The following is a 27,020-nucleotide window of genomic DNA, read 5'->3' on the forward strand; positions in this document are numbered from 1 at the left end:
TCACTTAACTGGAGTGGGCCATATTATTAAAGATCTGAGAATACACATCTTATAACAAAGAGACTTTAACAGCAGATTACAAAGGGAAATGTGTGAACTGTAGTTTATATTCAGATTCAATACACTGAGGCTTGGCCTCAATAGATATAGTAATTACCTCACACATTACAAAGACTGCTTCCCGCTCTTTCATATTTGTAGGGATCTTAGCAAATCTTATTATTTTGCTCCCCTGCTCCCCACCCTTCACACCCCGCCCTTCAGTCCTATGTATCTGAATTGTCAGTTTTTATTTCAATTTTTTTTTTGGATCTCGGTGTTATAAAATTGTCCGTGCTGTACTGCATATCTCCAGATCTGAAGAAGTGGGTCTGCCCCACAAAAGCTCATCACCTAATTAATTATTTTGTTAGTCTTTAAGGTGCTACATGACTGCTTGTTTGTTTTGTCAGAATACAGACTAACAAGGCTACCTCTCTGTCACTAACACATTAGGATGAGGATTTACTTTCCAGTACATTAGTAACTAAAAGAGGGTATCAAATGACATCTACTAAGAACAGATATTTTTAAATCAGCAGGCCCAGATAACTTCTAACTAACAGTGCTAAAGAGTTGACTTAAGACATTTGTGGACAGCTGATTTTAATTTTTAACAGATCTAAGAATACTGGAGATTTTCAGTTGCCTCTCCCCAAACAATGAACAAGACATGTGGGTGAGGCGGGGCTCTCCCCTGATTTCCTGACTCTCCTTGTGCATTTAGCTGAGTAGCGCACTGTAGGGGCTGCCCAAACATCCTCCCCGCTCCCCACATTGACAGCTGCACCTCCTCACCTCTGTTCAGATGGAGTCTGTCCTGCACTGAGTGCTGATGTAGCGTTCCGGAGCTCCTCATTGCCAGGAAGAGTTGGGATGCCATGGACAGAGCTTGAAGCATTTAGCACATGGAGGCGATGAAGAGCTGCATGTGATATGAGAAGGAATGGGGACCCAAATATTGGGATTCTGTCTCCCCACAGAGCAGCCCTGCCACGACCCAGCATGAGGTCACATTCTAGCCCCTCGTATACATGGGGTCCAGGTACAGCAGGGTGTCTGTGGTATCTCACTGATCAACATTCTGGTCCACAGGGAGCCAAAGACCCTATCTGCCGCTCCTTTTAGGAGTGAGATGGTGCTGGTACAAGGAAACTTAAGCCCCATCTCTAGTTCTTGGGAAGCAAGTGGCCTGAAATGGAAGCTGCTGGAACATTTCTGTTCTAATCCATACTTGGTGTGTACCTCTCCTTTGGGGAAAATGCCCCAGCCTCAGCCTCCATCCAAAGGAGGATGAAGAATTGCAACCAAAACTGGCTCAAGTATAGGCAACAGCATTTCTGTTATGCTTCGCCGTAAGGGGCCTTAAAGCTCCCTAAAAATGGGCTATTTTGAACTGCAGGGTTAACTGAAATGAAAACTGGCATTTAACGTGTATCTGAATTTACTACAGCACTGCCAGGCAGTCACCATGAGCACAACTCCAAAAAGCAACAGCTAAAAAAAGACAAGACTACCTCACTTCCCTTCTGATTCCCTTCAGCAAATATACAAACTAGGCCAATATATGAATTTAAAGGCAGCCTGGTTTTAGTCTATGTCTTAAGTGAAAGAGAAACAAGTGCACTGAACATCAAGGTAAGAGGCCAGTGAATTATGTTAACTACACTGACATACTGAGGGAGGGGCTTCTGCATCCAACTTCCCATAAGGTTGGCAATAGGCACTAGAAATACAAGAGCAACTCATCCCCTTCCCCAAACCACTGCCTGTGTGCCAGCACTCCCATTCATGGGGTTTCACAGAGCCTCTACTGATACCATGAGCACCTGCTGCTGGTTGGCAGAGTCTGAGAGGGGTAATGCACTAGGTTCTCCCTAAGAGACTTGTTAGGGCAGTGGCAAGTGTCACCTTAGATCCACGATTCTAGTCTGTTTGTATCTGGATTTTGGGGAAGTAAACTCCCCAATTACAAATGGGCAGGAGGAGCACAGAGCTGGGTATACACCACTATGCCTGAAATCACGTTGTCAATGTTCTTTATATTCTATAAAAATATCCCTAGCTCTTTATTCAAGGCCTGTCATCAGCACACAAAACTGCTGAGGAACGAGGCAGAGGAAGGACTAACCCCAGGTCACACAACGGACCTGTGGCAGAGCAGTAATTAGAGCCCAGGTCCCTGAGTGCCAAGCAGCATTCTACTCTCTAGGCCACGTAGACACGAGCCATCACACCGGTCCATCACCTGGGCTGTGTGCTACAGTTTGGCACAGGGGCGGGGCGGGGCGGTGGGGGGACTGTCTTGCCTCCCTGTCCCTTTTCCGCCGCTGACATGCCGCCTTTTGACGCCACATTGAGGATGCGGATTGCTGGAGTCAGCGCTCACTTTCATACCAGCCTATCCTTCCCTACGTCGCAGGTGTGACCGGGCCAGGTGGGGCACTGCTCCGCTGAGCCGCCACCGGCCGGGGTGGGAGATCAGGCCCCGGAGGCTAATTGCTGAGACCGGACTACACAGCTGGACGGCCCGGCGCGGGTTCAGGACCGACCTGAGGCAGCCAACGCCGGCTTGCCAGAGGAAAACGCGACTCTGGGGAGCAGGGGTGGTGTCCCGGGCCCATCCCGCCCCAGGTCAGCCTTCCCCGGGTCCTGCCGCCCCGTCCCTTTAGCCCAAGACAGCGCGGAGGCCCCCACGCCAGCGGCAGCTTCACGCGGCGCGTCGCGTCGCGGCGCGTCCCAGGGAGCTCAGCCCACAACCCTGACCTCGGCTCAGCAGCCCCGGCAGCCGCCACATCTCGCTCCCCGCTCCCAAGCAGCAGCGCGTGACAGGCTACAGAGAGGAGACGTCGGGGGGTAGAGCGGCCCGGCAGAAACCATGGAGAAGGAACGTGAGGACTAGAGGGGTCAAAAAGAACCACAGAGTGACGCCGTGAAGGCGAGAGCGGACACATCATAGAGAGGTTGCCTGCGGGCTAGAACGCCCCCAAAGCTATTAACGGAAGTCGCGTAGACTAGACGGAGCGTGTGTCTCGGAACAAGCAACCCTGAAGCCCCTTAAAGACCAGCAGTGCTAGTCGGTAGGTGATGCTCGTCCAGCGTCTTCGGATCAGGAGCAGAACGATAGAAATGTCAACACAGGGCGCATCTACATAGTGGGAGGGAGAAAAAAGAGCTCGGGGAGGGGGAGTCACCTCTCATTAATAGCACCTGTACAAGGAGGGAATTAAATGGGATGTGCGCCATGTCTGCCAATCTCAAAGGTGGAGAAATTGTCCTTGTAATGTGTAAAATAATTGAGATCTTTACGAGTGCCTGGTCAGAGATATCAAACTTGCAAATGAGTTCCACTTCAGCTGTCTCCCTTTGCAATCTGGTGTTAAAATTGCTTTATAATAAAACACCCTCAGGTCTATTATAGAGTGTCCTGTGAGATTAAAGTGTTCACTTACATGTTTATGTGTATTCAAATTCCTGATGTCTGATTTGTGTCCATTCATCATTAGGGGTAGAGGCTGTCTAGCTTGTGGAAGGTAGAGGGACATTGCTGGCTTATGATGCCTTATGTAAGGAATGTGCCAGCAGGAACTCAATGTTGCTGAAGGCTGGGAGGAGTGTGTCTCTCAGAGATCATTTGCATGAGAATGCAAAGGTATGCATATGTGATACCTGCAAACAAAGCCTGATGTGTAGTGAGGAAGCAATGAGGTTTTTTTCTATTGTAAACATATTGTTGTAAAAACAAAAGCAGTCAAGCAGGTCTGAAGAAGTGGGTCTGTCCGACGAAAGCTCACCCAATAAACTATTTTGCTAGTCTTTAAAGTGCTGCTTGACTGCTTTTTGTTTTGATAGACTAGCATGGCTTCCTCTCTGTTAATATTGTTGTAAAATCACAATGTATGCTAACACTCAGTATAGCAATTGTGAAATCTCACCAATGCTCCAAATCATTGTGGGAGCAGGGCAGTCATCATAAATGTATAAGACATGGATACTAGTGTTTGTATCTTTTATGAGACTCTGCTTTGGTAGATGCTGATAGCTGAAATTACAGGGTAGCGGTGAAGGCCACAAAGGGTGTGTCTACCTGCACACAAATCTTTGAAATGGCCATATTTTGAAGATTACTAATGAGGTGCTGAATTGAATATTCAGTGACTTATTAGCATTAGGATGCTTCTGGCTGCAGTGCTTTGAAAGCGGTACTTTCGAAGTGCTGTGGCTGGAAGTGTTCTAATGCTAAGGAGGGGTCCTGTGGCACCTTATAGACTAACAAACGTATGAGCATAAACTTCCATGGGTAAAAACCCACTTTGTCAGATGCAGGACCCCTTGTTGCTTTTGCAGATCCAGACTAACACAGCTACCCCTCTGATACCTAATATTCAATTCAGTGCTTCATTAGTAATCTTCAAAATGGCCATGCTAATGGCCATTTTGAAGATTTGTGCCCATGTAGACACACCCTAAGAGCTGAAATCACAGGGTTTTGCCTCAGGCCAAACCCCCAGCAGACAGCAGTGGCTCGTGGGTGGAATGGCAGACGAACAGCAGGCAAGGGGAGCAAGCGAAACACCGGACCAATGTAAAGGGGACATTGTCTCAGGTCCAATGAGGAAATGCATCAGTGTGATATGTCAGGGCCTGCACAGGCTGGCCTGAGTTGTAAGTGGGGCATTTGAAGTGGGGGTATGGAGAAAGTTTGGGTGTGTGGATTGGCCATTTACGGTATTGGACTGGTGAGCCTGAGAGGCCCAAAGACACTAAATCCATTTGAGCTGGGACAGTTACTTGAAGATTGGTTATGAACTCTGGGTGTGGTATTTTCCCAAGCTTATGCTGATTGACTTTTTTGCCTCTTTCATTAAAAGTTTCTTTTGTACACTCAGACTCTGTGCTTGCTAGTGGGGAAGTATTGCCCCTCCAAGGCACCCAGGGGTGTGCGAATTTCCCAGGCTACTGGGTGGGGGCTTGAGCCAGTTCTGTGTGAGATGGATTAAAAAGAACCCCTAGATGTTGAACCCGGCCTTGGTTGCTGCCGACTCCTTTTGGCAGAAGGTTACACTTATATCACATCAGTGATTGTGCATGTGTATGAATCTTTGATGTGGCTGATATGGTTAGGTCCAGTGATGGTGTCATTAGTATAGATATGTGGACAGAGCTGGTATGTGGTTTGTTGCAAGGAACAGTTCCAGGCTTAGTGTTTCTGTGGTATGGTGTGTGGCTGTTAGTGAATATTTTTTTGAGGTTACTTGTCTGTCTGTAGGAGAGAACAAGACTCACTCAGGGCATGTGAGAGTGAGGAGCCATGTTCTAGTGTAGGTTATCGATTGGCAATAATGCACTGGAGGGGTTGAATTTGAGGGCTATAGGTGATGACAAGTGGTGTTCTGTTGGGCCTATCTAGAAGTAGCTGGCTTCTGGGTATTCCTCTGGCCCTCTCAATGTGTTTCCCCACCTATGATATTCACAGGAATGGCACACATCCTACTTAATTTATTCCTTCTTCTGGTTCTATTAATGATAGGTGACTCTTTCCCCCATTCTTCCTTTCCCCAGTTCCTGCTGTGTATATGTCCTCTATTATCAAGTTTGCTTGAAATCTGATGAAGTGGATCTTGTTCATGAAAGCTCATTACCATCAGGGCATGTGGTGTGGGTTCTGCCCAAAACAGTAAGGGTGCAAAGTAGCACTGCGAGGCTGGAGATGTGCCCTGCGAAGGTGGGAGCCCTTGAATCAGGCCAGTTCAGCCCCAGTGGCCTCGCAGGTTCCTACAGGGCCACTGTCTTCAGCAGTAGGCAGTGGAGAGGGGCTTTGCCTTGTGTGGCGGTGCTTACCTTACTCATCCATTCTGGTTTAAACTACACAGTTCCCTGTTCCCTGTAGGAGAAAGAACGAACCTATAGCACAGGCCTGGTGTAAGACCAGAGGCATGAAACAAAGAACTAACAGGCAGACCCTGTCAAAAGCAGATGTGCATACAAATCAGTGTCTGGGACATGAGCTCAGCACTAGTACTGCTAAAACATATGGAACGTGTAAATAAATTCCACCAGGGCAGAACAAGGACAACTGAGCCTAGCACATGATAAAATAGTTGAAAAGTGAATAGTGATATTTCTTCTGAAACATCAGGAGTGAAAGCACAATAGCAGGTGGTGAATAGACACATTTTGTCTGAAATGTCAAGAGGAAAGTATAAAGAGAGGTAATAAACGTCATTAACAAGTAAGTTTATATGGTTGTTGAAGGATATCAATGACGATGTGGAGGCAGTGGAGAGAGTTGGGAAGTTGATTTAGAATGGGTAGAGGTATGAGACGAGATCTGATATCACCAAGTATCTTCATCATGCACCTGGAGAGAATGATGGAAAGATCAAGGAGGAGGTTGAAGGGATATTGGTGCACAGGATGAGAATTAACAACTTGAGGTTCATGAACAATATACTTATCATTGAGAAAGATGAAGAGAAGCTAGCGAGAATGGTGCAGGTGCTAAACAAGGAAGGGAAGTGGTCTGGGCTGATTATGAACATCAGTAAAACGATGACAATGGTATTTGGAGATAAGGAAATAGGAAGGAAGATCAGTGTAGACAGCATTGAACTAGAAAATGTAGAGAAGTTCATATATCTGGGGAGCAACATGATGTATGATCTAGATTGTAAGAAGGAAATAGTAGCTAGAATAGCAAAAGCAAGAGCGAATTTGAAGGTGATGGGTAAGATTTGAAAAAGCAAAAGCTTAAGAAGAAAATAAGCATCTTGAGAATGCATGTATTCAGAAGCATGTTGTATGGAGGTGAGACATGGGTGATAATGAAAGATTTGAAGAGAAGGATATTGGCATTCGAGAGGAGTTGTTGTTATAGAGAGATCCTGAGAATAGGATGGATGCAGAAGGTCACCAATGAGGAATTGTATAGGAAGATACAGATGAAAGAGAACCTACCGCAGAAGGTTATACAATGCAAGTTACAGCAATTTGGGCATATCTGCAGAATGAATAACAAAAATGCTGGTATTAGAAATAATGGATGGTTCACATAGGAGATGAAGACCCCACAGAGAATGGGTAGATGATAGTAGACTGGTGTGGAGCTAGTCAACAGAAACGAAGCCACTCTGCACTAAACAGGGAAAGAAGAAAGGAAGTAGTGAGGCAGGCATCAGACGCCATGGGTGCTGAACCCATGGTTGTTGGTGATGATGATGATGATGCTAATACATAAGGTGTGTATCATAGGTCTGTAAATGTTGGGGTACCTTGAGTTAACTCTTTGCTCAGTCTATGAGGCAGTGTTGCATTTGCCTCGCACTGACTGAGCTGGGTCCGTTGTTAGGGGGTACATATGCATAGAGGTTCAGTAGAGTGTGCTGATAACTATTAGTGTACCTCATTTAACAATAAACCTGACTTTGGTACCTTCATACCTTGTATGATTTTGTGGTCTTTGTGGGCTATCTTGATGTTTAATACATTAATCATCTGTGCAGGGCTAATGGGATATACAGAGGGAACATGAGCATGTAGCCAAAAGATTCTTATAATTAATTGAGCAGGGGAACTGTCAAGACACCACACCTGTGAAATTGAAATAACTACCTTTCCCAGGCATTCAGCGGGGTTGGACATGCCTAGAGGTAACCAGGAGATCCAGCATTAGAAGAATTAATGCTAACCAGTATCTTGCATCATGTTTCTGAAAACATCCTCTAACTCAGTTGGGTTGGGGTGGAGGAACCTGCAGCCTATGGGCTGCATGTAGTGCACTGGAACTCCACCTGTGGCCTGCAGACTTCACCCTGAGCTGCCTCCCTCTCCCACATGCCTCTCACGCCCCAGAGGACAAGAGCCCCACACTTTCTTGCTCCCTCTTCCCCCTTCCACACTTTCAGAGCATGTGAATCACTTGATTTGAGCTCTGTCCCTGCTCCTCCCTCTCCCACCCAGAGCTGGAACATCATGAATCAGCTGTTGGTGGCTTTTCAGTTCTGGGAGCAGCAAGCATGGAGTATGAATCATGCAATTCATGTGCTCCGAAAATGCTGGGAGGGATAGAACCAGGGAAGTGCAGGGCTTTGGTGCCTTGGTGTGTGAGAAGGATATGGGAGGAGGGGCAGACAAGGGGGCTCTGTGTGGAACCCCAGGCTGCTGTGGCCTACTGAGGTGAAGGAGGGCCACTCGTGCAACTCACCCTTTGCAGTTGCCTATTGCTGCTTTGACTACTAGGGATTAGGAGTTTCTTACCCTTTCCTCTGAAATGTATAGTGTTTTACTCTCTGAGACCGGGGATAATAAATTAAATGGACCCCAGTCTGAGCTAGGCTTATAATATCTATGTTCCCTAGAAGCATGTGGATTTGAGTGTTTTATTTGCATCTGTCAAGTAGCTCTTATAGTTCTTATATTAAATACATGGTTACCTTATACCTTCTGCATGGCCCTAGTTCAGATGACACACGAACACAAACAACTCAGCCCATATGAACAATGTGCACCAAATAATCTTAGACAAGAGGTCATGATTTATAGTAGCCTGACCCAGGAAGAAGCTCTCAGTCAGTAAAGAGCTTAATAGCTGTTTGTTCTTGCTCATGAAGTTTTGTATGAGGTGCTCCTGTGCTTTCTTGGCTCTTAGAAGTTGTTGCTACATGTTGTTTACTTGCTTCCTTTTCAGTTGTTGTCACTGAATGTCCAGTTAAACTACCACTTCCCATAGAGTCACTGTTTCAGGCAGAAACTGGCATGATGCCCACGCTACAAGCACCACTTCACTGTGCCACCAACTGCAACTGCATGAAGGGTATCAACAGGTGCTTCCCTCAACAACATGCTCCTATATAATTTAGTACTTAAAAGAGAGCATCCGTGGACTCCACATCGAATATTTATCCACTTGGTTGGCACCATCACCTCAGAACCTAGTGAAATCCGTACAGGCCTATTGTTCAAGTCTGGAACAGGAGGATATATCAGTGAATGTGGAGCCTGTGACACTGTGATTTCTAGATGGGTGATCAAGCTGGACATCCCCAGAGAGCACAGAAGGTGGAGTGGCCCAGCTGATGATTCCCAGGGCCAGTGGTGGGTGGAGTGGCCAAACTGAAAATTCCCAGAGTGAGGTGGGGCAGAGAAGCTGAGCTGGGGAAGTCCTGGGCTAGATTTGAGTGGATGGGATGTGGGTATTGGCCTTCCCCATATTGTCTCTGAGGTATCACTCCTATCTATGCCAGATACTTGAGTCTCCACAGCCAAAGTCTTGAATCCTGGACAGTGAAATTTCCCGGACCTTATCTATTTGGGCTGGCAGCACAAAGTATAGCAACATAAGGTCCAGGTTTCAGGGCACATTCTCCAATCTGGCCATATCTTTCCCAAACTGCGACACCCAGAATTTGACACAATAGCTACATCTATACTAGAATGCTATGTCATAGTAGCGTATTTTGACGTAGAGATATCGAAATAAACTACATAGATGCGTAGTGTCTGCACATCCTCTGGGGCTGGTGCCGTGGACATTCAATGTTGACGTAGTGACAGGAAACATCAAAAGGGGCCCCCTGGAGAGCGTCTACCCACAAAAGCAGTTCCTTTCAAAATAAGGGGCCGGGAAAGCCTGCAGATGGGGTCACAAGTCTGCCTAGCCCTTCTGGAGCAACAGCAAGCCGCTCCTTTAAAGAGCCGCTCCCAAACACATGCATCCTGCACAGCATGAGGCCTGTGGAGCTGACACCAGATTTGCAGACCCAGTGCATGCTGCTGGGGACCTGCAGCAACAGCAGCAGTCAGAAGCCCTCCAGGCTGTCTCTGAGGCAGCAGCTGCCCTGCTTGATGCTGTGCAGGAGGCCACTCAGCAGTTCCTGGCAGGGAAGCCTTCCTTGGGGGAAGAAGGATCTGTCCCACACTATGGGGCCCTTCTGGTCCCCCCCCCTTCCGCTGGGTGCTCCACCAGCTCTGGAGCTACCCCACCACATCAGAGTGGTGGGAGTGCCTGGTCGTGGGACAATGACCACTGGCACCAGAATTTCAGGATGCACTGGCAAATGTTCCTGGAGTTGTGCCAGTGGCTCACCCCCACCCTGAGGCACCACAACACCCGCATGCGGTATGCCTTCACCGTGGAGAAAAGGGTCTCCATCACTATCTGGAAGCTGGCCACTCCAGACAGCTACCAATCTGTCAGACACTAATTTGGTGTGGTCAAGGCAACAGCTGGGGCCATTGTCATGGAGGTAAGGAGGCCCGGTTGGGGACCCATTGGAGGGTAGGGAGTCGGCGAAGGGGCCTGGGGAGAGGGGACAGTGTTGGGGAGGGGGTGTGCCTGGGGGGGAGGGGGAGTGCCTGGGGAGGGTGCCTGGGGGGGTGGGAAAGGGGGGTGTTGGGGGGGGGGCGAGCGCACCCTGAGTGCCTATGGTTGCCCTCCCCTCAGGTGCTCCGTGTGCTGAACACCCTGCTGTGCCACAGGCTTATGCGGATCAGGGACCTGGATGCAGCTATTGGAGGGTTTGTCAGCATGGGGTTCCCCAACTGCTTCGGGGCCCTGGACGGGACCCACATTCCCATCTGCACCCCAGAACACGGTGGGGACAGTTCATAAACAGGAAGGGCTACCACTCGGTGGTCCTACAGGCCATGGTGGACAGCCAGTGATGCTTCCAAGACATCTATGTTGGCTGGCCCAGCTGCACCCATTACACCTGCATGTTCCAGAACGTGGGCCTGTGCCACTGGATGAAGGCTGGAACCTACATCCCCCAGAGGGAGATCCTTCCAGGTGGCACCACCATGCCCATCTGCCTGGGGGCAGATGCAGCCTACCCCCTCCAGCCCTGGCTTATGCATCCCTACACAGGCCACCTCAACACCAGCCAGGAGAGGTTCAGTGGCCACCTGAACCACGGCCACCAGGTGGTGGAGTGGGCTTAGGCTGCCTCAAGAACCGCTGGTGCTGCCTCCTTGCCTGCCTCGACATGAGCCTCCCGAACATCCCCCAGGTTGTGGTCGTGTGCTGCATGCTCCACAACCTGGTGGAGAGCAAGGGGGAGGCATTTGTGCAGAGGTGGGCTGTGGAGGCCGGCATGGCCTACCCTCAGCCAGCCGCCACCCCTAGCCGCCAGGTCCACCATGGGGGGTCCAGGTCCAAGAGGCCCTGTGGACATATTTTGACTAGGGGTCGGAGTAAATGTCATCCTGGTCATCCCTGGCAGGCCTCCTGCACACTGCCCCCCTAAAAAGCAGATGCCACACAGGGGTGGTTGAACTATAAAACTGGTATTATATTATTTACAAACAAAACGTGATAACGAATTCTTTAAAACAAACAATCTCTTTTGAGAAAGTATATACACGGGGGGGAATTGCTACCTAAAGGTGGGGAAATAACTCTTTACAACAGAGGTTGGGGGGAACTATATACAGAGGAGGGGGCCCTTGATGGTCCGGTCCTTGGCTCCTCATTGCCCCACATCCGGCATGGAGGGGTGTGATCCTCTCCAGGTCCGGCTCGCCAGCCCCTCCCTCATCTGGAGTCACCGTTGAGGCTGGGTGGAGGCCGGGAGGAATGGCAAATATGGTCAGGGTGGCTCTGGAGCCCCACAGTCCTCCCCAGTGGTCTCTGTTGCAGGGCGACTGCCAGGACGGACGGCAGGTGGAACAGCAGGGGGTGGCAGCTGGTCTGCTATGCACTCCAGGGTGCCCACAATGCTGTCAAAAGTCTTCATGAATGACCCCCCAGGCCCCCTGGTGCCAGGCCAATGCCTGCTCCTCCAACTGGAGGCGGCACTCTTCCACCTCCACCTGGAGCCAGAAGGTGGCGAGGACCTGGGGGTTGGTGGCTGCTCGCAGCTGGCTCTGGTGGTGGCAGGCCGGTCCTGGTGATGGTCTCTAGCACAGCTGGTTGCTGTGCTGCAATGCCTCCGGCAGGCTGTCTGGCATGACGGAGACCGCAGCGCTGTTGTGGCCCTTGGATGGTGCAGATGCAGATGGTAGGGGGAAGAGAGAGGACAGCCGTTAGTACTGGGCCCTGGCTCGTGGCTCCCCCCACCTCACATGGGTGCCAGGTTCCTTTCCCCTGTCCCGTAGCCATGGGCACAGTGTCCCTCTGGGCAGCCCCCTTCAGGTATTCAGCACCCCCGAGGACGGGGCATGGCGTTGTCCATAGGAGCGGGTGCTGATGGGCTCTGGGCCGTGCTGCTGTCCCAGGTCCATGGTCTGGCTGGGCTCTGGCAGGCCAGGGTCTGCTGGGAGTGTGGGGGGCCCCCGGTTGTGGCTGGTGCCTGTGCCCTGTTACCCAGAGGTGTGCGTCCTATGGGGTACAAACCTGATGGTCCACTCCCGCAGTTGGTGGACACCTGTCGGGCAGATGCCCAGCTGGAGCTCTGGGAGGGGAGGTCTACGTGGAGCTCCCCATTGCTGGACCCCTCATCAGCGGTCCTGGGGGCTGGCTCCTCTGTTGGCCCCTGGGATGCAGGACTGGCCTCCAGGCTGGACTCCTGGTCTGAGGCCTGCTGGGGCTCCTCAGCTGCCATGTCAAGGACGGCCAGTGGGGAGGTGTATTGGGGGCCCAGGATAGCCCTGAGCTCCCTGTAATAGGGGCAAGCGGAGGGGCTGGCCCCAGACTGGCTGGCTGAGTCCTGGGCTCAAGCGTAACCCTGCCGGAACTCCTTCCCTTTGCTTCAGATGTGATCTGGAGTGTGGGCAGGGTGACCCTGGGTGGCCAGGCCCTCGGCTAGCCAGACAAATGCTTCTGCATTCCACCGCTTGCTCCCCATTATGTGGAGCACCTCCTCCTCACCCCAGAGCCCAGTAGGTCTCGGAGCTCGGTGTCCGTCCAGGAGGGGTCCCGCCACCCCTTACCCCCCACCTGGGAGCCCTGGGTCCCCTCGGCGGGGGGAGCCCTGGGGGCACTCAGGGGGCTGGCTGGCTGCCATGGGTGGTGGGTGGGTGGCTTGGGGTCTCACGGAGGGTGTGCAGGGCGAGCACATGTGGCTGCTGCTGCCTGTATGCTCTCAGCTTCCTGCCACAGGAAGTCTGGGTCCATGGTGCTTTAAGGGCTGCTGCACACAGTGATCACAGACCCTGCTGGGGCTGGATAGCATGTCTCAACCAGACAGCTGATTGCTGCCATGGAGGACCCAACTATTTCGAAGCAGCAGGACACAGATCATCTACACACACCCTACTTTGACGTTCAGCGTCGAAGTAGGGATCTATTCCCATCTTCTGATAGGGATCGTGATTTTGACGTCTTGCCACTCAACATCGATTGTAACTTCGAAGTAGAGAATGGTGTGTGTAGATGTGACATGTGCTACTTCAAAGTTGGGCCGACTCCTTCGAAATAGTCAGCTAGTGTAAACACAGCTCATACTTCAGGTTTGAACCGTCAATGTGATGAAATGTAAATGTCTTCTTCACCTTCTCTCTGGCAGAGAATAGTCTCTTAAGCATGATAGTCCTTCATGCTGGCCCCAGCCAGGTGTTATCTTTGTCTCTGAAAAACTGGCTTGTAGGTGTTACCCAGAATTACAATATATTGCAGTAAAAATCATACAGTACGACTCTGTAACTTCACATAGTGTTGCTATACATTGTACAAAATTTGTGATAGTAAAAAAGTGTAAAAGTGCTAAACATAGTGGCATAGACTATCACAAAAGGTCCCAGTGTTCCTAGTAGAATTGCAGTGAGTTATAAAGTCTGAAGATAGATTTCCAGCATCAGGAAGAGAGATGGTTTCAAGCTATAAAGTACCTGCAAATTCTACAATCCTCCTTTGCTAGATGGCTGTTGGCAGTAGGAGGAACATTAGCAACCCTGACCACATTCTTGGTAAAGAGACAGATAGGCATAATGTGATTTACCATAGAGAAAATCCAGGCTGCATGAGGTTAGGGGAAGTGGGAAAGGATGCCCTCTGCAACTGACAGTGCGAATGGAACGATGCTCATGAGCTGGATGCAGCAAAAGCAGGAGAAGGAATGAGGGAGGCAGGGTAGCGGTGAAGTAAAGTGACTAAGAGGCCAGAGGGGTGAGATATGAGCATCAAGGGGTGTGAGTGAACTGGGGGACCAGGGCAGCAGAACTGAAGGCATGTTATGATGGGATGTTCACCCCCACATCAGCCGCAAAAGGCTAAGGGACCTGAGATAGTGCTAATTAGAGAGACAGACCACAAATGAGGGATTTAGGCTGAAGAAGCAATTTCTGATTGGAAGATGGTACTCAGGTGAGGGCTGACCTTGTATAAAGCCAGGAAACTGGCAACAGAAACGTAATGATGAAATCTGGAGTTACACTCTTTGTTTTAGAGGGGGAAAGAGGTTATCTAGGGAAAGATTTTGGGAGCTTAACCTTGACCAAAGGGTATCTCTAGAAAACCTGGATGGGGAATGACTGAGCAGGAAGAAGCCCAGTGAGACAGCAGGAAGGTTGAGGACTGAGCAGACCTAGGGCAGAACCCAGAGCATAGATTCTGGAACTAGAGGTGTAGCACTCCTGGGTTTGAAGTAATTTCCATTATATATTGGGTTTCCAGTTTGCTTCAACAGCTCTTGGCACACCCATCATAAAGATTGTTTCAGACTCAGAGCAGTGGATGGGCCTAGGTTCTCTTACTACAAATTGACAGCGATATTATCTGGACAGAAGAACCAGTGAAACAGTACTGTATACCGTATTGACCTGGTTGGGGGTCAAGTCACCAAGATGACGTTGCAGATCTTGGAATGAGAGCAGAGCTCCAGAGTGTGAAAAAGGAGACTGTGTGGGACAGACTGCAAGGGGAGGCATTAGATCTGGGAAGCAGCTATTCCACAGAGCAGCCACATGGAGGTACCACCCATGGTGAACAAGTACCCTGTGATGAGTGTTGGGAGGATGTGGGTAACTTCTGTGCATCTGTGTTTCTAGGAGTGAGTGGGTGCAAGATGTCATTTGACTTCACATCTAGCCTTGATTTATTCATCCTGAATCTCTTCTAGACCACGGAGCAGGAGAACTGGGAACTCCACGCCACAGCAGAACAGGAAACTTAACACAATTTTGTTATACACAGAGTTGAGGCTGTGCATCAGGGCCCAGCAGCTATTTTGTTTCTTCCTGTACTCAGACCTGCCATTTCAGAGTGGTGGGGGGGGGGGGGCAGCTTTAATCACGATTCCATTCTAGGGGTGACTTATGCACCTGCAAACTTCAGGGTTTTTTTTTTACAGGTGTTAATTTAGAAATTAACAGACAGGAATAATGGTCCTAATTCTGATATCAAGGAAAATAATAAACACCAATTAAAGCCATATAATGAGAATGGTGTAGATTTTATTTTATCACTATATTTGCATTCAGTTTAATATTTTTCTAAGGCAGCACTGCAATAGCTTTCAATGAGACAGTGAATACTTGTGCAACTAATGAAACAAAATCAAACCATTATGAAGAAAAAATGTAAAGTGGATAACTAATTTTACTTTATTTCCCTTTTTTAATGACATGAAAGACTTAGAAATTACTATACTTCCTTCTACTGTCGCTCAGTAAAAAAAGAAGACAAATAATGACACAGTTTAAAAAATACTTAACAGAGAGGATAGAAAACCAAACCAGACAAAATAGAATTGCCTGATTTCTACTGTCACTTAAACAAAAAAAGAAAAAACAAACAAACAAAGAAAAGAGTAGCCCAAAAGCAGTCCAATCTATTTATTTAAACAATTTGTTTATTACCACATTGAACTATTATGAAAAATATAATTAAATTATGGATGTTAGCAGCATAGATCTATAGCAAACAAACCTTGCCAGCCAAATCTTGGTTTGGGGTTTTTTATGTGCACTGAATGGTTTCTGCAAATAATTATGAATAAAGCCAAAGACAGGAAAGGTGTGTTGCTCTAAGGATGTGAAAGTATAAATAGCACCTCCATGAATCATAGAACACTAGGACCGGAAGGGGCCTCGAGAGGCCATCGAGTCCAGTCCCCTGCCCCGATGGCAGGACCGACCACTATCTACATCATCCCTGATAGACATCTATCTAATCTGTTCTTAAATATCTCCAGCGAGGGAGATTCCACAACCTCCCTTGGCAACTTATTCCAGTACTTGACCACCCTGACAGTTAGCAACTTTTTCCTAATGTCCAACCTAAACTTCCCTTGCTGCAGCTTAAGTCCATTGCCTCTTGTTCTCTCTTCAGAGGCCAAGAAGAACAAGTTTTCTCCCTCCTCCTTATGACACCCTTTAAGATATCTGAAAACCGCTATCATGTCCCCCCTCAATCTTCTCTTTTCCAAACAAAACAAGCCCAATTCTTTCAGCCTTTCTTCATAAGTCATGTTCTCCAGACCTTTTATCATTCTAGTTGCTCTTCTCTGGACCTTCTCTAATTTCTCCACATCTTTCTTGAATTGGGGTGCCCAGAACTGGACACAATATTTCAGCTGAGGCCTAACCAGCGCAGAGTAGAGCGGAAGAATGATTTCTCATGTCTTGTTCACAACACACCTGCTAATGCATCCCAGAATCATGTTTGCTTTTTTTGCAACAGCATCACACTGTTGACTCATATTTAACTTGTGATCTACTAGAACCCCTAGATCCCTCTCTGCTGTACTCCTTCCTAGACAGTCTTTTCCCATTCTGTATGTGTGAAACAGATTATTCCTTCCTAAGTGCAACACCTTACATTTATCTTTATTAAACTTCATCCTGTTTACTTCAGACCATTTCTCCAATTTATCTAGATCATTCTGAATTATGACCCTATCCTCCAAGGTAGTTGCAACCCCTCCCAGCTTGGTATCATCTGCAAACTTAATAAGCGTACTTTCTATGCCAATATCCAAATCATTAATGAAGATATTGAACAGAACTGGTCCCAAAACAGACCCCTGCGGAACCCCACTTCTTGTGCTTTTCAAGCAGGATTGAGCACCATTAACAACTACTCTCTGGGTATGATTAGCCAGCCAGTTATGCACCCACCTTATTGCAGCCCCATTTAAGTTGGACTTGCCTAGTTTGTCGATAAGAATATTATGCGAGACCGTATCAAATGCTTTACTAAAGTCTAGGTATACCACATCCACTGCTTCTCCCTTATCTACGAGTCTCGTTATCGTGTCAAAAAAAGCTATCAGGTTGGTTTGACATGATTTGTTTTTTACAAAACCATGCTGGCTGTTCCCTATCACTTTACTACCTTCCAAGTGCTTGCAGATGACTTCCTTAACTACCTGCTCCATTACCTTTCCTGGCACAGAAGTTAAGCTGACTGGCCTGTAATTTCCTGGGTTGTTCTTGTTCCCCTTTTTGTAGATGGGCACTATATTTGCCCTCTTCCAGTCTTCTGGAATCTCTCCTGTCTCCCATGACTTTCCAAAAATGAGAGCTAACGGCTCAGCTACCTCTTCTATCAGCTCCTTGAGGATTCTAGGATGCATTTCATCAGGCCCTGGTGACTTGCAGACATCTAATTTTTCCAAATGGTTTTTAACTTGTTCTTTTTTTATTTCAAAAACTAACTCTACCCTTTTCCACCAGCATTCACTATGTCAGGCATTCCTTCAGACTTCTCTGTGAAGACCGAAACAAAGAAGTCATTAAGCATCTCTGCCATTTCCAAGTTCTGCCACCCTCAGAAATATTAGAGTAAGTAAACAGGAGGTAAGATTACTTACCAACTGAAAAAGGAGGAGGACATACAGCACAGTAGACACATAGCTATAAAATGACAGGCTGCTTAGGGCAGCATTTTTTGTATTTGCACATGTAAAAACCAGCAGCTCCTTAAAAGGTGTTCTGAGAACAAGTCCTAGAATTAAATACAAGTGCAGCTCTGCTGGGGAATCAACACTTGTGTAAAATCTGTATGGCCCCTACCTGGTAACCATTGTAGTCAAAGGAAAAACACAGACAAGTGGGGCTAAACAGAAGAATAGATTTCTACTCTAGGGTATTGTTATTCCTCCACCCCCAAAATTGAAGAGTTAGAGAAAATAGAAAAGTTTTAAATGTAATTTAAGCAATGTGTGTGGCATGACAGCTCCTTTGTTTCTTAACAGCAGGGAAAGATCCCAGGTGGTCATTACTTAGCTCTGCTGCTACTGTGGTGAAGCACTGAAATATCCAAAGCTGAGTTAACTTTAAGGTGCATAGGACAGCAACTCCACTCCTTTTTGGAGTAGCTCTGTGTCTATAGGTGTGACCAGGGGCTTACTCCTCTCAGCTTTTGTAACATAGCAACTTGTGAGCCTCAGGGCAGATCATGATGAAATCTGCAGTAATCATCTTCTGAGCTTCCTTTCCCACCCACCACTCCTTGAGTCTGCTTTTTGATGAATCTGAAAAAAGTGCTGCTGTAGCTGCCAGCTGTAGTAGATCCACCAGACACACTTCTGCATTCCTGTTGGTAGAGCAAAGAATAGCCAGGCTGGAGCAGGAAAGGAATTAACTAATTTTTCAATCATTGTGGCTGAGGATGGGGGAGAGCCTGGACAGAAACAACAGGATAAGTAGCTTTTGGATGGCTAGTGAGGAGAAGAATAAGCCAAGGGAGGCAAGCAAGCACTATGACTGCTTATATGGCTGTCACCGGAAAGTGGGTATAACAGAGCTCCCCCACCATACCAGCTTGGGCTCCCTCTTATACTGTACTGCTGTGATCAGCCACAAAGCTCTCTCTAGACTTCAGCTTGCACTTTCACCGGTATCCATACAGGTAGGGACATGCTGCCGGCTGTGGGTACTCTGCTAATCAGCTGGATAGCACCTGAACCTCTCTTGGGCAGCCACCCAAGCACTGACTTAAAACTGGAAACACCCTGATGCAGTCATGAGTAGGATTTCTGACCAGCCTTTGCATGGGAAAGCTACAGCAAGAGTAACTACCAGCTTCCCAGGGACTTGGTGGGATGATTCTCACAACTGGAGCACAGTTGTGGAAAGGTGAACTGTTAGGAACTGTATTAGGACTTTGTTAGTTGTTTGAAAAAAGCCTGATCCACCTCTTCCACCTGGGTAGGCGGCCTGTAGTAGACTCCTAGCAGGACATCACCCTTGTTTTTTACCCCTCTTAGTCTAACCCAGAGACTCTCAACATGTCCATCTCCTACTTGGAAGAGGTGAAAGTGATCAAAAGTAGTCAAAAAGGATTCACCAAGGGCAAGTCATGCCCGACAAATCTGATTAGCTTTTATGATGAGGTAACAGGGTCCGTGGACATGGGGAGGTCAGAGGAGGTGATATACCTTGATGTCAGCAAAGCTTTTGATACAGTCTCCCACAACATTCTTGCCCATAGGTTAAGGAAGCATGGATTGGACACGTGACCTATAAGATGGATAGAAAGCTGGCTTGATGATCGGGCCCAACAGGTGGTGGTCAGTGGCTCAATATCTGGATGGTAGTCAGTTTCAAGTGGAGTGCCACAAAGCTCAGTTCTGGGGCCGGTGTTGTTCAATATCTTTATTAATGACCTGGATGAGGGACTGAATAGCACCCTCAGCAAGTTTGCAGGTGATACCAAGCTAGCGGGAGAGGCAGATATATTGGAGGGTAGAGATAGGATCCAGAGTGACCCAGCTAAATTGAAGGATTGGGCCAAAAGAAATCTGACGTGGTTCAACAAGGGAAAGTGTAGAGTCCTGCACTTGAGACGAAAGACTCCCAAGCATTGTTATAGGCTGGAGACTGACTGGCTCAGCAGCAGTACAGTGGAAAGGGACCTAGTGATTACAGTGGATGAGAGGCTGGATATAAGTAAACAGTGTGCCGTTGTAGACAAGAAGGCTAACAGCATATTGAGGTGCATTAGGAGGATTATTTTGAGGAGACCTAGAGAAGTTGTTCCCCTCTGTTTGGCACTGGTGAGGGAGGCCACATCTGGAGTATTGAGTCCACTTTGGGGCCTCCCAGCATAGAAATGATGTGGATGTGCTGGAGCAGGTTCAGCGAAGGGCAATGAAAATGATTAAGGGGCTGGAGCACATGACCTATGAGGAGAGGCTGAGGGATGTGGGTTTATTTAGTTTGCAGAAAAGACTGAGGGGTGATTTAACAGCAGCCTTCAACTTCCTAAAGGGGAGCTCTAAAGAGGATGTAGAGAAACACTACTTCACCAGGAGGGTGGTGAAACATTGGAATGTGTTGCTTAGAGACGTGGTGGAATCTCCATCCCTAGAGTTTTTCAAGTCCCGGCTTGACAAAGTCCTGGCTGGGATCACTTAGTTGGGGTTGGTCCTGCTTGAAGCAGGGGGCTGGGCTTGATGACTTCCTGAGGTTCCTTCCAGACATATGATTCCATGATATACCTCCTCTGGAGTATAAATCCAAAATTATGTTGTCTTTTGTTGCATATGGAACTGTACCATGTAAGGTCATAACATTAACCTCCTCTCTCAATGTGAAGACCCATGTATAACAGCCTTTTGCCTTTGAGTTATGATTCCCAGACATTGGTTTAGATAAAGCAAAAACAAATTTATTAAATAAAAAAGATAGATTTTGCAACTACAGATGTTACTAAATGTATCAAGGCAGATTACCTAGAAACTAAGCACAAATATACTAAACAAATTGGATATGAATAGCAAATTGTTACCCTAAGAGATGGTACAAGCAGGCTGCAGATTTTTCAGGGGAAAGCGCATTTGCTTTACAGCTTGAAATCTCTATGAACTTGTCTACATTTGCCCCCAACTTCGAAGGGGGCATGTTAATCAGGGTGATGGGAAATTACTAATGAAGTGCTGCAGTGAGTATATAGCGCTTCATTGGGCTAATTCCCCCCTGTGGCAACTTCAGGGAGTAAAGGCACTTTGAATTAGTGCAGCAGCTACATGCATGCCGGCACTTTGAAGTATGACACTCTGAAGTTGTCGCGGGAGAGAATTAGCCTAATGAAGTGCTACATATTCACTGCAGCACTTCATTAGAAATCTCCCATTGCCCTGATTAACATGCCCCCTTTTGAAGCTGCGGGCAAGTGTAGATCCAGCGTAGGTGTTTCACTTACGGGCTAAAAATCCCTTTGGCCTAGGTCCAGTATTTCCCCCAGTTCAGCATTTGTGTCTCACTTGCTTCCAAGAGTCTTATTTTGAAGAGTGAAGAACCCCAGATGTTACTCCACACCTTATATAGCTTTTGACTATGGCAGAAATTCTTTCTTTCAAAGCATGGTTCCCAGACAGGTCTATGGAAAAACACTCATGCCCCAAGATGGAATCTACAGACACATCTTTGTAGCATCATAGAAGCCATTACTTGGAGGTGGTCTGCAATGTTCTAAGGAAGACTCCCCAGGCAGGAGATAAGCCTCTCCTAAGGCCTGTTGTTTTTCCCTAATGGCCCTTCCCTACCAACTATGTAGGCTGAAATCATCTTGTCTATTGGACATTCCGAAGGTGTGACTGAATGTGAAATACAGATACATAGTCCATATTCCCAACTGCAGATACAAAAATGATACATGCATGTAAATATAGTAATCATATTCAGTAAATCATAACCTTTCTAATGACACCTCACATGACTTATCTTGCATAAAATGCATCACAACTCTGTCATAATCATACAACATCATTATGAAGACTATGGCATGTACAGGGTCCCAAATGGCATAACACTTCTCTATTTCTACCACAAACCCTTCATCTGGCACTTTTTAGGACTTACGGAATTTTTTCTACTTTTTGCCGGATGGATTCTTACCCAGCCAGGAGGCTCAGAAGATCTTTTGTCAGAAACTGTTAAGATTTATAAACTGCCTGAACTGCTGCAGTGTCTTTAGTTATTGGCATCTGCTGTATTGCCAGCCTGAGCTGCCAGGGTGAGCTGCTAGTTGTTGGGAAGTAAGCACATGTTGTATTTGGGGAACCACAGTCAGTCACAATTTCCTCTTGTTTATGTTCAGATTTACTTCCCTGGCTCTTTCTAGCAGATCTACCACAGCTTCTACCTTTCTGTCATGGCATGTCTCCCTGACCTCTTAGTTTGTGGCCAGCAAGGTGCGACACTATGTATCACTCTTCACATCGGCTCTGCTAATGTACATGCATGGTTGATTAGAAGGCCTGTTTCAAAGAGGACTAGGCATCAATCTTTCCCCTCCTTGCCTGGCTTGTGGTGTTTACAGGTGGCCCCATCGCCCTAGAGAAGTGCCAAGTAGGGGATGGACTGGTCTTATGCCAGGGAGTGTGTATGGGCATGCCAGAGCAGAAACTGGGATCTGGCTTGCTTCATACTAAGCTTCGGCCCAGGCTATCACTGCTGTTTCCTGTGTGGATGACAGAGCAGACAATAGGGTGACTAGGAGCCTTAGCCAGGCCTGCTGCACAGTGGTCCCCAGGCCTGGGGGAGACACTGCAGCACCAACTGACAAGGAGCAGAGACCAGGATCCACACCCCCCCCATAGCTACCACTTTGCACATGAGCAGGTGAGTGTGTCCCTGCTCTGGGGTGGGATTGGGGATGAGTGGGCCCTGCCTTGGGAGAGTATTGGAGGATGTGGAGGAGCCCTAGTCTGGTGAGGGGAGGGAAGATTGCTATGGGTCCTGGTCTCAGCTCCTTGCTAGCCAGGGCTCATAATCACCATGTTGTCAGCAGCCATTCCCCTCTGGCAAGGCAGAAAGCAGCAGCAGTGGCCTGGGCTGGAACTGAGTACCCATCAAGCTGGTTGTGATCCCTGGCAGCTCCACATGGTGAGACACTCTCACAATGACAGCCACAGCCTCAGCAGGGAGGCAGTAGCAGAAATGCCGCTTCCATCTCTCGGCTGTTTGAAAAAAATCACAGCAGTCCAGGAGTGGAGCAGTGCATACTCCATGCAATTCAAACACTTATCCAGGACATTGCTGTGAATGCTTTATTAACAGAAATTGCATTTTTCTCAAGGCTTTGTCAGCTATGAGTCTGATCTGTGTGAGTCCTATTAGTGTGTCTCGGTGATGGTACTAAGATTTTTCTGCCGAAGGCCGTATCTCAAATGCCATTATTAACCATATGTGTCTCACAGATGGTGTTCAGAATGTGGTGAGAGGTAGCTGCTGCTTTCCTGATATAGCAGCATTTGCCAATATCCATCTTTGGCATCAAACACTGAGCAAGTTTTTGCTTTTGCCAAGTCAGGTAACATCTCTTTAAATGTAGGTTGTAGCCATTGATTGTAATTTATTATCTGTTTATTATATTGTGCCACAATTAGCTAACATGTCTTATCTAATCATTGTAGGTTAAATAGTGTTAGGATGAAGGATTATAGAAGAATAAGATTAGTCAGTAGTTACAAGAGGTAATTGTGTGATAGGTATCTTAGTAAGTAGGGTTGACATGTAAAATGAATAGTAAGAATATTTTTCTGCTTACAAGTTACCCTGTGGTTACATTTTTCTAACACATGCCCTAATTGCAGGCTACATTATGGCTACATCCACACTACATCACGCTTTCAAAAGGCGATTTCCTGGAAGGCATCTTTTGAAAGATTGGGTTTTGAAAGAGAGCGCATACACCCGAAAGCAGATTGACCTTCTGATCTGTCCTTTCAAAAGAGCGAGACGCAATTTTGAAAGGGTGCATGCATGCAACCAGAGGAGCCCTTTTGAAAGAACAAGCCAGGAAATGCTGCAGACGGGGTTGCATGGTGGACAAGCCTTTCTTGGCCCTGTGGCCAGCCACTCCCTTAGATGGCCCCTCCCAAACACCCCTCCCTCCCCCCCGCTGCACACACCGAGGGCTGCTCTGCAAGACACAGCACTGCAGACCCTGTGCCCAGAGCTAAGCCAGGATCCTGCTGACCCTCATGGATCCCATCCAGCTCCACCACAATGATGTCACCAACAACCTGGTCAGACTGTTGGCCATGATCGTCATTGCTGTCCTCCAATATTGTGGAGAGCAAGCACAAGTGATTTGTGCAGAGGTGGGCTGCTGAGGCTGTGGCTGCATATGAGCAGCCGGCCCATGGTCTGTGCCGTCAGGTGCACTGGGATGGGATGCAGTTCAGGGAGGTCCTCAGGGCAGCCTTTGCCGGGGTGCCCAATGACCCTCCCACAGGCACTCTCCACCACGACCCCCCTTCACATGTGCCCCACCACTCCCCACGCATGCATGCCCCTCACCACTGCTCCCCCATATGCACCCTTCCCCCACCTATCACATGGGACATGAGGGTGTGTCTAAATAAACTTAACTTTCAAAGGCTACGTCTACACGTGAAGCCTACATCGAAGTAGCCTATTTCGATGTGGAGACATCGAAATAGGCTATTTCGATGAATAGCGTCTACACGTCCTCCAGGGCCAGCAACGTCGATGTTCAACTTCGACGTTGCGCAGCCCAACATCGAAATAGGCGCAGCAAGGGAACGTCTACACGCCCAAGTAGCACACATCGAAATAGGGATGCCAGGCACAGCTGCAGACAGGGTCACAGGGCGGACTAGCGCTTCCGGGGCAACAGCTAGCTGCTCCCTTAAAGGGCCCCTCCCAGACACACTCAGCCTGCACAGCACGCGGTCTGAGGAGCCATAGGCACACAGACCCTGGGCGCCGCAGTCATGGACCCCCAGCAGCAGCAGCAGCAGCAGCAGCAGCTAGAGGTGCACCCAGCCCTCCTGGCAGGAGCAGGGCTTGCCCTGACCCATGCCATGCGGGAGGCAGCTGAGCACCTCCTTGCCCCAGGGGAGGAGATGCCCCCAGGGCAGCAGGGCTCAACCCCTACCCCTGCAGCACCCCGCCCCTCCCCCCCTGCCTCACACGCCAGCGGCTGTGGAGCTACCCCACCAGCACCGACTGGTGGGAGTGGCTGGTGCTTGGAGAGTGGGACGACGACCACTGGCTCAGGAACTTCAGGATGACCCAGCAGACATTCCTGGAGCTGTGCCAGTGGCTCACCCCCGCACTCAGGCACCAGGACACTGCCATGCGGCGTGCCCTCACAGTGCAGAAACGGGTCGGCATCGCTGTCTGGAAGCTGGCCACTCCAGACAGCTACCGATCCGTGGGCCAGCAGTTTGGTGTCGGCAAGGCCACCGTCGGGGCTGTCTTCATGGAGGTAAGCGAACCCACGGGGGAAGGGCAGGGCAGGGCAGGGCAGGGCCACGCACACCCTGCTCACCCCTCATTGGGGCTGTCCCATGTGCTTTCTCTGCAGGTTGTGCGTGCCATCAACGCCATGCTCCTGCACAGGCTCGTGAGGCTGGGGGACCCAGATGCCACCATCGCGGCCTTTGCCACCCTGGGCTTCCCCAACTGCTTCGGGGCTCTGGATGGGACTCACATCCCCATCTGCGCCCCGCATCACAGTGGAGGACGATACCTCAATCGAAAGGGCTACCATTCCGTCATCCTCCAGGCCTTGGTGGACAGCCGGGGACGTTTCCAGGACATCTACGTGGGCTGGCCTGGCAGCACCCACGACGCCCGGGTTTTCTGGCACTCGGGCCTGTGCCGCCGGCTGGAGGCGGGGACCTACATCCCCCAGCAGGAGATCCCTCTGGGGGACACCACCATGCCCCTCTGCATCATCGCAGATGCGGCCTACCCCCTCCGGCCGTGGCTCATGCACCCCTACATGGGCCATCTCTCCGCTAGCCAGGAGCGCTTCGACGAGTGCCTGAACCACGCGCGCCAGGTGGTGGAGCGCTCATTTGGCCGCCTGAAGGGACGCTGGCGATGTCTCCTGACCCGCCTGGATGCGGGCCCCAACAACATCCCCCAGATTGTGGGTGCCTGCTGCGCCCTGCACAATTTGGTCGAGAGCAAGGGGGAGACCTTTTTCCAGGGCTGGGCTGCAGAGGCCGCCAGGGCACACGTCCAGCCACCTGCTGCCCCCAGTCGGCAGGTGGACCCCGAGGGGACCCGGGTCCGGGAGGCCCTGCGGGCCCACTTCGATGAACAGGCCGCGGGGTGAACTCTGCCCAGGCCCCCTACTGCCCGCCTCTTCCTCCCCCACACTCCTGCCCCAACGCCCACACCATGGAGCACCCCACCGCCCCCCCCCCCCACTTGTCCTGGACAAATTACAGCACGCACTTGTGGCTGAACGTAAACTTTTGTTTTTCTTTCCGAAACTTTTTTTTTTTTTTTAACGTAAATAAATATGTGAACCACAAACAGAAAACTCGGTACAAACGTTCAACAAAAGCAATATGTACAAAAATAAAACAATACAAAGAAACAACTGTCTGCCATAATAAAAAGAAAACCAGGGAGGATAAAGGGGAGAACTATTTACATGGGGGGGACGGGGCAAACGGGGGGCCGAAAAAAACAGGGTCCAACTATATACAAGGGGGGGGCCCGTCCCGGGCCCCTCGCCCCTATAGCCCGGCACTGGGCGTGGCGGGCCGGGAGCCCCGCTGCGCTCGCAGCCTGGTCCGTGGCTGGCTGGGAGCGGGCTGGACCGGAAGGTATGGTGGCCGGAGAGTGTCAGGTGGCTCCAGGGGTCCCTCGGCGCTCCAGCCCTCGCCGGTGGGTGGCGGGGCGACGGCGGACGGGACGGCGACGGGCGGAGCAGCTGGTGGTGGGGCTGCAGGAGCAGGCAGGGCGGGTGATGTTTCGACCGGCGCGGCATGGGGGGCCAGATAGTCCACCAGGCGATTAAATGTGTCCATGTGGGCCCCCCATGCCTCCTGGCACCAGGCCAGCGCCTGCTCCTGCAGCTGGAGGTGCTGCTCCGCAACCTCCAGCTGCTGACGGTGGATGGCCAGCAGCTGGGGGTCCGTCACCGTCGGCGGTTGGAGGCGCGGGGTCCGCCATCTAGCCCGCCGTGGGGCCGGTCGGTCCTCGGCCGAGGGGCTGCCCTGGAGCGATGGTCCCGGAGGGCTCTCCGGGACGACTGATGCCTCGCCGGCGCTCTCTTCCGGTCCTTCTGATGGTGCAGGACACAGGAGAGGAGGAGGGGAAGAAGAATGGAGACAGGCGTTAGTGTGGGCCCCGAGCCGTGGCCTTTGTCCCCCCAGCCCTGTGCTGCA

At 49.5% G+C, this 27,020-nt stretch overlaps 1 protein-coding gene across 3 annotated transcripts in view; it reads right to left on the bottom strand.

Moving 5' to 3' along the window:
* The window catches only part of DELE1 (DAP3 binding cell death enhancer 1), a 115,966-nt gene extending 113,103 nt beyond the window's left edge, over window positions 1–2,863 (bottom strand). For all 3 annotated transcript variants that reach the window (XR_012647667.1, XM_075010038.1, XM_075010037.1), the window contains exons 1-2: window positions 2,806–2,863; window positions 838–964 (exon numbers count right to left, since the gene is read on the bottom strand). Coding sequence is in view for 2 of the 3 variants with exons in the window: in XM_075010038.1 (XP_074866139.1) it covers window positions 838–964; window positions 2,806–2,836 (158 nt within the window). In the remaining variant the exon portion in view is untranslated. The remainder of the gene's footprint in view (window positions 1–837; window positions 965–2,805) is intronic.
* Between the last annotated feature and the right edge of the window lie 24,157 nt (window positions 2,864–27,020).

Source organism: Carettochelys insculpta, chromosome 15 (genome assembly GCF_033958435.1).
Source record: "Carettochelys insculpta isolate YL-2023 chromosome 15, ASM3395843v1, whole genome shotgun sequence".
NCBI lineage: Eukaryota > Metazoa > Chordata > Testudines > Carettochelyidae > Carettochelys > Carettochelys insculpta.